This window comes from Ursus americanus, chromosome 5 (genome assembly GCF_024610735.1).
Source record: "Ursus americanus isolate L20-20 chromosome 5, mUrsAme1.1.p, whole genome shotgun sequence".
Lineage (NCBI taxonomy): Eukaryota > Metazoa > Chordata > Mammalia > Carnivora > Ursidae > Ursus > Ursus americanus.
This window is the reverse complement of record NC_142131.1, coordinates 80,645,581-80,659,374: the sequence shown is the minus strand read 5'-3', so window position 1 is coordinate 80,659,374 and position 13,794 is coordinate 80,645,581. Positions and strand designations below refer to the sequence as shown.

The window sequence follows — 13,794 nt, the reverse complement described above, 5'->3', positions numbered from 1 at the left end:
TTGTATTATAATTTGTAAATACCTGCATCAAAAAGGGCAAGAAATGAAACTATAACGTGAACCAGGAAGGAGGTGCTATTGGAACATTCCTCTCCTGTTTAGCCAACCACCTGAACTTTGCCCATAGTGTTCCTTATCTGTGGCATCACATCCTTGAGCAAGAGCCCTGGTCCCAGCCTCCTTATACTCATATGAAGGTAGCATCTAGTCACCATTCAACACCAAGATCTACAGTCTATTTCAGCCTCTCCATTTGGTCGAAATCACATGTCCTTATAGGTTTTACCCTTGGGGTATCTGAGTGCCTCAGCTAGTTAAGCATCTGCCTTCAGCTCAGGTCAATATCCCCAGGTCTTGGGATGGAGCCCTGCATCAGGCTCCTGCTAAGCAGGGAACCTATTTATCTTTCTCCCTCTGCCATTCCCTCATGCTCTCTGGATCTATGTCTCTGTCAAATAAATAATATATTTTTAAAAATAAGCTGTACCCTTTCCACATGAGCCTCAAAAAAATTTATGTATTTCCTTACAACTATTTGCACAAACTACACCTACAAATCATATTTCTTAGGGGAAGTAGACAATTGTTATTTATATGTTAAATTCAGTTAGCTAATAGTTGTTTTTTAAATATAATATAGCATAAGACATGTTTTTTGAACAAACGAAGGACTGGATGTTTGATGGTCTTCCTTTGCTTCTTTGTACAATAAGTGACATACTTCAAATCTCAGCTCTAATACCACCTGTTGCTGGAAAGCTTCCCTAAGCCCTCCTTCTTGGGGTTAATATTTTTCCCACAGTACTTTCGACCACAATGGCCTAATGATTTCAGATACAAGTAGCAGCCACTGGATTTCTTCAGGTTTGGAAACTAAAGAACAAATTGCCCTTATTAACAGAAGGTGAACAACTGGATTGTTGCACTAACATTCACCATATTAATATGTACATGATTTCCAAGATTTCTCACTTTACACTGCCACCATGCAGCAAGGACAAATTTTTGAAATAGACCAAAGTCTGATACTTTACGTTTTATTCTTAAGTAATTTCAAATTTATAGAAAGATAATAATAATAATAATACAATTAATTCTCATAAATCTTTTGCCTAGATTCTCCTATACCTTTATGCCCATTTGCTTTATCACTTCTCTCTCCATCTCTCTCTCTTACCAATTGCACACCTTATTATTTTTTTCTAAATATTTTATTATGTATTTCTGAAGAATATGAATATTATTCCACAGAATCACAGTGAAAACTTCAGAAAAAAATGTAACACAGATACAATACAATTTTACAAATGTTTTGAATGCCGAAGTGTAAAAATGAGGAGCTTTCCAGTACAGATTAAAAATTACTCCAAAAGGAACAAATTGGTGATTACACATCATGGTGTGTGAATCTAAGGAAAACATTGGTATAGGATCCTAAAGTTCTAATGTGTAGAGTGAAAGAAAAAAATGGTACAAACAGCTCCTACTTTATAGTTTCCTGAAAGACTGATCCCACATTCAACAGTTTCTTTAGCGCCCTTGTAACATCCTTATTCCTAAGACTATAAATTAAAGGGTTTAGAACAGGAGTGAGTATGGTATAAAAGACAGATACAATCATGTCCTTCTCAGGGGTGTGATAGGAGGTGGGGAGCATGTAGGTATAGATGGAAGCACCATAGAAGAGGATGACCACCATCATGTGAGAAGAACAAGTGGCAAAAGCCTTCTTCCGTCCCTCTGCTGAGTTCATCCTGTGGATGGTGAAGAGGATGAACGAATAGGAGCTTGAAATGATTGTCACAGGGATGAGGAGCATGAGCACACAACACAGGTACATGAGTGTCTCATAGAGCGAAGTGTCTGAGCAGGAAAGCTTCATCACAGCAGGGACCTCACAGAAGAAATGGTGGATCTCCCGGGATCTGCAGAAGGGCAAGGTCATTGTGATGGGTGTGAACACAAATCCATCCACAGATCCCAGAAACCAGGAGGAAGACGCCAAGAGCAGACATACTCCATGGTTCATGAGGACAGGATAACGGAGTGGATGGCAGATGGCCACATAGCGGTCATAGGCCATCGCAGCTAGAAGGAAAAATTCTGAACCTCCTAGTGTCAGATAGAGAAACATCTGCATTCCACATTCGGGGGCTGAGATCTTATTCACCCCCATGACCTGGTCCATGAGCATCTTAGGCACAGTGACAGAAATGTACATCACATCCATGAGAGACAACTGAGTGATAAAAAAGTACATGGGATTATGAAGGTGAGCATCACAGTGTATCAGAAGGATCAGGATGGTGTTTCCAGACAAGGCCATCAGGAAAACCACAAAAATGACCACACAAAGGAGAGCTGGGTACTTGAATTGACTGAAGAGTCCCACCAGGTCAAAATCTGATCCTCCAGTATGGTTGGCCAACCACGTGGTGTTCTCCATTGCATTTTACCTGGTGCAGCAAGGAGAGCTGTGGATTTAATAGATCATTTCTGGGATATGAGCACCTTAAATGAATGCTTAGTGAGCTTGAGTGTGAGTGTGTGTGTGTGTGTGTGTTTGCATGTTTACATATGGCCATCCAGTGTACCAAAAAGGGGAAGTTCCAAGGACCTGTAAAGTTTAGGAGTATAAATTACCTGTAGTTGTACAAATTTACTAGAAATCTAAGAATTCACAACTCAGGGTCAAAAATATCAGTACCTTAATAATTCCACTACTAGATATGTATTTCCTTAAAGAAAACAAAACACTATCTGCACCCCTATTTTTTTAAAACTTCATATGACCTTTAATTTTTAAGTTAAATTCCAGTAAGTTAACATACAGTGTAATATTAGTTCAGCTGTAGAATACAGTGAATCAACATTTTCATACAATACCTTTTGCCCATCAAAAGTGTACTCTTCTCTCATCTATGGAACATAAGAACTAGGAAGATTGGTAGGGGAAGAAAGGGATAAAGAAAGGGGGGTAATCAGAAGGGGGAATGAAGCATGAGAGACTATGGACTCTGAGAAACAAACTGAGGGCTTCAGAGGGGAGGGGGGTGGGGGAATGGGATAGACCGGTGATGGGTAGTAAGGAGGGCACATATTGCATGGTGCACTGGGTGTTATACGCAACTAATGAATCATCAAACTTTGCATCAGAAACCAGGGATGTACTGTATGGTGACTAACATCATATAATTAGAAAAACATTTTAAAAATGTGTACTCTTAATCTGCACAATCTACTTGACCCATCCCCATTCCCACCTCCATTCTGGTAACCATCAGTTTATTCTCTATTTTTAAGAGTCTGTTTCTTGGTTTGTCTCTCTCTCAATTTTTTTTTGCCTTTGTTCATTTACATTTCTTCTTAAATTCCACATATAAGTGAAATCATATGGTATTTCTCTTTCTCTGACTTACTTTGCTTAGCACAGTACTCTCCAACTCCATCCATGTCATTGCAAATGGCAAGTTTTCAAACTTTTTATTGCTGAGTAATATTCCATTGTTTACTTTTATATTCACCCATATGTTTACTGCAGCCTTATTTATAATAGCTAAGATATGGAAGCAACCTAAGTTTCCTTCAATAGACAAATGGATAAAGACAGAATGGTGTGTGTGTGTGTGTGTGTGTGTGTGTGTGTGTGTATGTGTGTGTGTGTGTATAAATATATATATATATATATATATATATATATATATATATATATATATACACCTTTTGCTCATCAAAAGTGTACTCTTCTCTCATCTATGGTACATAAGAACTAGCAAGATTGGTAGGGGAAGAAAGGGATAAAGAAAGGGGGGTAATCAGAAGGTAATCATAAATATATATATTTGCCACTAAAATAGTGAATGAAATTCTTCCCTTTCTTACAACAAACCCACCAGAATATTATGGTAAGTGAAATAAGTCAGACTGAGAAAGACAAATATTACATAATTTCACTCATATGTGGAATCTGAAAACAGAAATGAATAAACAATCAAAAAACATTATGAGACCTAGAAGTATTGAGAAGAAACTGATGGTCACCAGAGGGGAGAGCTATGGGGTGATGGGCAGAATTAGTGACAGGAAATGAGAGATACAGACTTCCAGTCATGGAATGAATAAGTCACAGGAATAAAAGACACAGCATAATGAATATTGCCAGTGATATTCTAATAGTGTTGTATTGTGACAGATGGAAGCTACCACTGTTGTAAGCATAGCATAACACATAATTTGTTGAATATCTATGTTGCATACCTGAAACTACTGTAACATTGTGTGTCAAGTACACTCAAATAAAAAAAAAACTTTTAAATATCGGTAACTTACAGTAAGGTTGCCACAGTTCAAGGTCATAAGATTTCCTGATAATAGATAATGTTGCTTATCAATGAGTTTGGAAATTTTCAGAATCACTGCCATATAAAAACACACAAAAAAGTGAATCATTGAAAAAGAAGACAATAAAATCTCTTATTTATAAATTTATGAAAGTCAAAATTGAATCAGCCTTTCTGGTTTAAGGATCCAACTGGATCTTTAAACTCTTAGAGATATATTTTGTGTAAGAAAGATTTAGAATGTAACTGAAACATAACTTGGGGAATATTGATACCAATATTTTAACCCCATTGTCTGTACAATCAGGCCAGGGCATGATGTTCTGTGGTTGTGCAGAGTGATCCATGTATCCCCAGATGCAGATCAGGGTCCTCCACCAATGACCAACCCTTATATATCCTAAGGACATCAATCTAGGAGCCCAAACTTGGAGATTATTCTGTGTGGGTCCAGATTATCCTCTACCCACACTCCCCTTGTTCATTTTACATTGAAACAAAATAATAATGTCAGATCTTAGGTATGTTCAGGATTAAATGATATAAAATATGAAAGTGCTTAGAACATTACCAGTTACGGTGAATAAGCACATATATCGTTAAAGACTTAGTATCTATGGTGATTATTATGCAAAATCTGTTTAAGAGATGGTAGTTACCATTTGTGTTTTATGATGTAAGATGAATTACTTCATTTGGCCAGTTTTACTATCTATTCATACACATAAGAATTGAGATTTGGTAATTTCTGTACCACCAGACTTTTTACATATATATATATATATATATATATATATATATATATATATATATATATATATATATATATATATATATATGATGTGGGGTTTTTTTTTATTTTTACTCTGGTTAAGCAGATCTTTATGGAAAATCCTATCTTAGTTCTAACTAGTACACGCTTCTCCAAATTCATCTATTTAAATCTCCTACCATTTATTCTAAATCTCATGAGAAAGAATTAGCAATTACAAGATCATTGCCATTCACAAGAGAAAGCATTAGTTGTTTTAATATAAAAACATAATTTACTTCATTGTCTATAGTAACCAATTTTTCAAGGAAACTGATGTAAAGAGCAAAACTGCACAACATTGAGTGTGTCTCTGACTAAAATACAACTCTCTCCCCTGGCTACTCAAAGCCTACGTCTGTGTTAAATGCTGAAGACCAAAGAAAAATTAAATTGATTACACTGATAGAGGTCACAGTCCGTCTATTCAGGCAAAAATATTCTGTGTGTGTATGTGTGTGATTTGAGATGTAAGTAGAATTTTAAAATAGCTCAAAATAAGAAAGAACTATAGAAGTAAATATATCTGTCCTTTCTGAAAATAATCACTAATAACTTCTTTCACATTCTCTTCCAGAGATCAAACCTTTGCAACTTCTCAATTATTGACGTATTAAATGTTAAATTTTAAAAGTCCTTACCAACAACAACAAAAGGAATATTGGCTCTTCTCTCTAGGAAGAATTTAGGAATGATTATGATACAAGGATATTTCAGGAATAAATTCTGACTTTCAAAACATTGCATACTTTTGTAATGATTACAAAGATGAATTACAATATTCAACTTATGACCAGTCCCAAGTTCCAGGGTACTAGAGTAGTAGACAACAATGAAAATTAATTTGATGCCTTAATATAAATATCTGACAAATCTTGTACACATTGCATCAAAAATATAATCTTATTGTCATTTTCCACCCCCACCAACAGATAAAAGCTGGCCTCTGGGCAAAATTTTAAAAGAGCCCAATAAAAGCAAAATATACTGTTGTCTCAGTCAATGTTTATGGCGAAATGAAGCAAATTTTTGTTGCTCTTTCATGAATGGGAATCACTTTATTCAAGCCACTCTGAACAGCCTTCCTGGCACACCAGACAGACAATAGAATGTTATCTATACCATGCAAGATAACTGGCCACCCTGTTCATTCTTATTTTTCTATCCAGTTGTTTGAGCTTAATGTAAGCAGAACAGTACAAATTTAAATTGGGGAATTAATAGTGGTGGTAGGGACACCTGGATGGTTCAGTAGTAGAGCATGTAATTCTTGATCTTCAGGTTGTGAGTTTGAACCCCATATTGGGTGTAGAGTTTACTGAAAATAAAAATAAATAAATAAAAATTTTCAGACTATCCCCTTATTGTGTTGTTTTGTTTTATTTTGTTTTGTTTTGTTTTAAATACTGGTGGTAGAATAACAAATCTTTACTTGAAGCTCACAACATCCCAGAAATGGTTCTATTGTTCTCTAACAATCTATATTTCACCTTCCCCAAGAGTCAATGAAGCACCTAATCATCTTATTTTCTCCTTTTACAAATTAAATAATTAAAATTCCCAGGATAGTCAATTTACCATAAGGATAACAAAGAGAAAATTATTTAAAGAAGGGGGAGTGGGCACCTGTGTGACTCAGTTGGTTAAACATCAGCCTTTGATTCAGGTAATGATCTTGGGGTCCCAGGATTGAGTCCCATGTCAGGCTCCCTGCTCAACAGGAATCTGCTTCTCCTCTGCCCCTCCCCTGCTCATGCACACACATGTGCTCTCGCTCTCTCTCAAATAAACAAAATCTTAAAAACAAACAAATATCAGGGTAACTGCCTAGCATCACACAATTCACCTGAAGGAGGATTTGTGACTCAATCTCAAATCAGGTGATAGAACCCAGAGACTATAATGCTGCAGTAGCTCCCTAGAATACTATCTTCCCTCCACAGTCTACAATTTAGGTATTATCAGTCATTGTCAGTTTCATCTAAGAAACATAAAGATAACTGAGACATTAACTTCAGTTTTCTAAATATCAGAATTAATGTCCACTCAAAGTAAAATCAGTCTCATTTCTTCTATAAAATTTCAGCCTCAATAAAACAAGCATATCATTCAATAACGTGGGAGGCATGCATATTCTTTTATCCATACATAAATGGAAATCAAAAAGCCATTTCCTAATATGCTGCAGTAAATTATCACTACAAGAAAGATACAATCAAAAAGGACAATTAAGACAACTCTTATCTTGAAGAGCACTAAGAAATGTATAGAATTGTTGAATCATTATACAACTGAAACGAATATAATGTTGTATGTTAATGATACTAGAATTAAAAAAATATCACATTTGCTTTTTTCATAAAAATAGATGATAGGGAAAAATTGAGGAAATATGGTCAAAAATTAATAGCATGTATCAGAAGGAGAACAAGTCAAAAACAATAATTACCCTTTTTGCTCCTGCAGTTCTTTCTATATGATTGAACTCAGCATCAGATGATGCTGTAGCTCTTATCCATCTGAGTAATAGAGTATGGCCATGGTTAACAGTATAAAGATGAACAGGACAATGACATCATCCTGGTTTTACTCTGCCCATTATGGGAGTTGATGAGGTTTGCTGTTGATTAATTCCTTCTGGGACTTTGAAGAAGAAAGCAATTACAAGGCCTAAAAACAACAACAAAAGGTAATAGGTATGAGGTATTGATATAGTTCTCTTATTTTTTTTCTTATCTGAAAGATAAGACAGTTGCATCTGCAACTCATAGACTAATTGATGTGTCAAGTACAGCACCACTAATCAGTACTGTAGTTGAGAATAAAATTGAAGAGATTTCCTTGACATCTCTCTCTCAATCACTCTTCATTAGATTACTGATTGTACTCTTCTGTTACTCCACTCTAATCAGCATTGGTTTAGTGTTGCATTTTAGGGTAAATGTTTTATAATTTAAATGTCAATGTGTTAATAATAGAAACAATATAAAAACACAAACCACCAAACGGAAAATTGAATCAATATATTGTACACCTGAAGTTAATATAACATTGTATGTCGGTTATATTTTAATAATACAAAACAGTTCTTCTAAACCTTTTTCTATATATGTGTTCTGGAACTATGTCAATCATTACCTTATTTCATCATTGCCCATAACATCCTTTCTCCAGACAATGCATTTTGCTTGTAAGGCCCACATGTACAGACCAGAGCCTTCTGTGTCCTCCTGGGTTCAGCCTGCAGATGATTCATCCTGACTCCTTCGATTTTTATTTTTCCTTCCCTAAACTGCCATTTTTAGTTTTCTAAAGTCTTTATTTCAATTCTACTTAGGTTTTTTTAAGTTTTTATTTAAATTTCAGTAAGTTAACATTGAGTGTAATATTAGTTTCAGGTGTACAAAATAGTGATTCAACTCTTCCATACTACACCTGGACCTCATCACAAGTGCTCTCCTTAATCCCCATCACCTATTTAATCCATCCCTCTACCCACTCTTTTGGTAACCATCAGTTTGTTCTCTACAGTTAAGAGTCATCTTCTTGGTTTACCTCTCTCTCTTGTTTTGTCACTCTGCTCATTTGTTTTGTTTCTTAAATTTCACATAGTATGATCATATGGTATTTCTCTTTCTCCTACTGACTTATTTCACTTAGCATAATACTCTAGCTCCATTCCTGTCTTTACAAATGGCAAGGTTTCATTATTTTCTTTATGCCTGAGCAATATTCTATTTCTATATATACCACCTCTTCTTTATCCATTCAACAGTCAATGCACACCTGGCTCTTTCCATAATTTGGCTATTGTTGATAATGCTGTTATAAACATCAAGGTGCAAGTATCCCTTTACATTCATATTTTTATACTCTTTGGGTTCATATTTAGTAGTGTAAATCCTGGATCATAGGGTAGTTATATTTTTAAATTTTTGCAGAACCTCCACAGTGTCTTCCAGAGTGGCTGCACCAATTTGCATTCCCACCAACATTGCAAGAAGTCTCCCCCTCTCCACATTCTCACTAATATCTGTTGTTGATTTTAGCCATTCTAACAGTGGTGAGGTGATATCTCTGTATAGTTTTGATTTGTATTTCCCTGATAGTGAGTGAAGTTGAGCATCTTTCCATATGTCTGTGGTACACATGAATGTCTTCCTTGGGGAAGTGTCTGTTCATGTCTACATTAAAATTCATTTTAAAATTGGATTATTTGCTATTTGGGTGTTGAGTTTTAAAATATATTTATTTATTTTGGATACTAACCCTTATCAGATCTGTCATTTGCAAATATCTCCTCCCATTCCCTAGGTTGCCTTTTAGTTTTGTTTCTTGTTTCCTTCAGTGTGCCGAAGCTTTTTCTTTTGATAAAGGCTCAAGAGGTTATTTTTGCTTTTGTTTCCCTTGCCTCAGGAGACATATTGAGTAAGGATTTGTTATGGCTGAGCTCAAGCACGTTACTGCTTGTGTTCTCATCTAGGATTTTTATACATTCATGTCACAGGTTTTCTATCCATTTGGCTTTTGTGTGCGATATAAGAAAGTGGTCCAGTTTCATTCTTTGGTTTGTTGCTGTCCAGTTTTCCCTACACTGTGTGTTGAAGACACTGTCATTTTCGCATTGGATATTTGTCCCTGCTTTGTCAAGGATTAGTAGACCATATAGTTGTGGGTCAATTTCTGGGTTTTCTATTTTGTTCTGTTGATCCATGTGTCTGATCTTGTGCCAGTACCATACTGTCGTGATGATCACAGCTTTGAAATAGAGCTTGAAGTTCAGAATTGTGATGTCTGCAGATTTGTTTTTCTTTTTTAAGATTGCTTTGGCTATTCAGAGACTTTTGTCTCCATACAAATTCTGCAATTCTTTCTTGTAGCTCTGTGAAAAATGTTGCTGTTGTTTTGATAGGGATAGCGCTAAATGTGTAGATTGCTTTAGCTACTCTAGACATTTTCAAAATCTTTGTTCTTCCAATGCATGAGCATGGAATGTCTATTTCTTTGACTCATTCTCAAATTCTTGCATCAGTGTTTTATAGTTTTAAAAGTAGAGGTCTTTCAACAATTTGGCTGGGCTTATTCCCAGGCATATTATTGTTTTTGGTGCAATGATAAGTGAGATCGATTCCTTAATTTTGCTTTTTGATGCTTCATTATTGGTGGATAGAAATGCAACAGATTTCTGTATATTGATTTTGTGTCCTATGACTTTGATGAATTTGTTTATAACTTCTAGCGTTTCCTTTTGGTGGAGTCTTTTGGTTTTTCTCTATATAAAGCATGATGCTCTTGCAAATAGTGAAAGCTTTTTATATTCCTTGTGAATTTGGATGTCTTTTATTTACTTTTGTTGTCTGATTGGTGAGCTGGGACTTCCAGTACTATGTTAAATAACAGTGGTGAGAGAGGACATCCTTGTCTTTTTCCTGACGGTAGAGGAAAAGTTCTCATGTGTTTGCCATTGTGGATGATATTAGTTGTGTGTTTTTGGTATATGGTCTTTATTATGTTGAGGTAGGTTTCTTCTTTCCCTACTTTGTTGAGGGTTTTATCTTGAAGGGATGTGGTGCTTTGTCCATCTTTTTTCCTGCATCTTGAAATGATCATAAGGTTCCTATTATTTCTCTTATTTATGTGGTTTATCATGCAGATTCATTTGCAAATATTGGACCACCCTTGCAACCCAGGAACAAACCCCATTTGATTGTGGTGAATGATTTTTTAATGTGCTACTGGATTTGGCTTGCTCACATTTTATTGAGAATTTTTGCACCCATGCTCCTCAGAGATATTGGCCTGAAGTGTTCATTTTAGTGGAGTCTTCATCTAGTTTTTGTATTAGAATAACTCTGGCATCATAGAATGAATTTCAAAGTTTTTTTTTTCATTTTCTATATTCTGGAATAGTTGGAGAATAATAGGTATTATCTCTTCTTTAAATGTTTGGTAAAATTCACCTGTGAGGCCTTCTGGTCCTGGTTTTTAGATGTTTGAGGTTTTGTTTCTGTTTTTAATTATCATTACTGATTTTATTTCTTTGCTGGTTATCAATCTGTTCAGGTATTGTGCTTCCTATTTCAGTTTTGGTAGTTTATGTGATTTTGGGAATTTATCCATTTCTTCCAGTTTGTCCAATCTGTTGGCATATAGTTTTTCACAATACTCTCATAATTATTTGTGTTTCTGTGGTCTTGATTGTTATTTATCCTCTCTCATTTGTGATTTTATTTATTTGGGTCATTTCTCTTCTGATTTTGATTGACAAACCTAGATAGAGGTTTATCAATTTTATTTTATTTTATTTTATTTTTTCCAGAAGAACCAGCTCCTTGGGTATTGATCTGTTCTATTGGTTTTTAAATTTCTACATCATTTATTTCTGCTCTAATCATTATCATCCCCTTCCTTCTTCTGGCTTTAGGCTTCATTTGTGGTTCTTTGACTATATCTTTTAGGTGTAAGGTTAGGCTGTTTATTTGATATTTTTCATGTTTCTTCAGGTAGGTCTGTATTACTATATACCTCCCTCTTAGGACCACTTTGCAGCATCTCACTGCTTTTTGCCCATTGTATTTTCGTTTCCATTTATTACCACTTAATTTTTAAATTTCTTCTTTCATTTCCTGGTTGATCCACTCATCTTTTAGTAGCATGTTGTTTAACCTCCTTGTCTTTCTTTCAAGTTTGTTTTTACTATGCTTGTCTTTCAATTTCATACTGTCGTGGTCAAAAAAAGTTGCACAGTATGATCTCAATCTTTTTATGTTTAGTGAGGTCTGGTTTGTGTCCTAATATGTGACCTTGTCTGGATAATGTACTTACTATATTCACTTGAAAATGATATGCATTCTGATGTTTTAGGATGGAATGTTCTGATTAATGTTAAGCCCATTGGGTCCCATGTGTAATTCACAGCCATTGCTACCTTGTTTATTTTCTCTTTATGTAATCTGTCCATTGATGTAATGAGGTGTTAAAATTTCTGTATTATTAGTAAAATATCAATTAATTCCATTGTATTTGCTATTGTTTTATATATTTTGCTCCTCCCATTTTGGGTGTAGAGATATTTACATTTGTTCTATCTCTTTGTTGTTTGTCCCCTTTATTTGATATAGTGTCCTTTATCTCTTCTTACAGTTTTTGCTTTAAAGTCTAGTTTTTCTAAAATAATTATTGTGATGCCAGTCTTCTTTTGACATCCAGTTGGGTGATATATGTCTCTCCATCCCCTCACTTGCAGTCTTCTGGTGTCTTTAGGTCTAAAGCAAGTCTCTTGTATGCAGAATATAGAAGGTATTTTTTAAATGTTTTTTAATTATATTATGTTAGTCACCATACAGTACATCCCTGGTTTTTGATGTAAAGTTCGATGATTCATTAGTTGTATATAACACCCAGTGCACCATGCAATACGTGCCCTCCTTACTACCCATCACCAGCCTATCCCATTTCCCTACCCCCTCCCCTTTGAAGCCCTCAGTTTGTTTCTCAGAGTCCATAGTCTTTTAATTTTAGCATTTAGTCCACTTACTTTCAGAGTAATTATTGATAAATATATATTTTTTGCCATTTTATTGTTTTATTGTTTGCCATTGTTTCTGGAGATGTTCTCTGATTTTTTCCTGTCACTCTCATTTTTGTTCTCATCTTTCCATCAAGCAGTCCCCTTTAATATTTCTTGCAGAGCTGTTTTAGTGTTCACAAATTCCTTTTGTTTCATTTGTCAATGAAACTTAATTTTCCTATTCTGTATGATAGCCTTGATGGATAGAGCATTCTTGGCTACAGTTTTTTGGTTTTCCCCTGTTCAACACTTTGAATATATAATGCCACTTTCTTCTCTCTTGCCTGGTTTCTGTTAAGAAATCTCCAGTGACCCTTATGGTTTTTCACTTCTATGTTATTGACTTCTTTGTATTGCTGCTTTTACGATATTTTTCTTTATCACTGTATTTTGCAAATTTAATTACACTATGTCTTGGTGTTGCCTTGCTTTTGTTGATTTTCCTGGGAATTATCTGTATCTCCTGGACTTGGGTGTCTGTTTCCCTTTCCAGGTTAGGGAGGTTATCAGCTATTGCTCCTTCAAATAAATTTTCTGCCCTCTTTCCTCTCTCTTCTTATGGGACTCCTAAATTACAAATGTTATTAGGTTTGATGGAGACACTGAGTTCCCTATTGTTATTCTCAAGTTCCATAATTCTTCTTTCTCTCTTCTGTTCAGCTTCATTGATTTCCATTACTTTGTCTCCTAGGTCATTCATTCCTCTACTACTTGCACCCTGCTATTCATTGTATCAAGCATGTTTCTAAACTCTTCAGATCTCTGTTTCAACACTGTATTTCCCTGAGTTCTTTGCCTGCCTTCACTCCAGGATCAATTCAGTACCCTCTGGGCTCTTCCCCAGCCAACCTTGCTGACCTTTAAAAATCCTGGCTTTAAGCCTCACAGTTTGTGATAACATACAAAATTCAGCACCTCCTTTTCCAAGACAATGACTATGGGGAAACATTCCCCTTATTCATTCCCCTGTGCTCTTCTCTTTCTTGCATACTTCTCTGCAACCACACGTTCCTCCACTCCACAGAAAGGATCTGTTTCTTCCCTTAACCATGTTTCCACCGTCTTCAGTGTGC

At 35.4% G+C, this 13,794-nt stretch overlaps 1 protein-coding gene across 1 annotated transcript; it reads right to left on the bottom strand.

Annotated features, from left to right (window-relative positions):
• Positions 1 to 1,483: 1,483 nt before the first annotated feature.
• On the bottom strand, positions 1,484 to 2,446 carry LOC123780243 (olfactory receptor 2T29-like). The gene has a single exon (XM_045779058.1). It carries the CDS (start codon positions 2,444 to 2,446, stop codon positions 1,484 to 1,486), a length of 963 nt encoding a protein of 320 aa, XP_045635014.1.
• Between the last annotated feature and the right edge of the window lie 11,348 nt (positions 2,447 to 13,794).

What these genes read in the sequence shown, in the direction of transcription:
- LOC123780243 (XM_045779058.1), bottom strand. Translation starts at nt 2,446, where the DNA reads ATGGAGAACACCACGTGGTTGGCCAACCATACTGGAGGATCAGATTTT.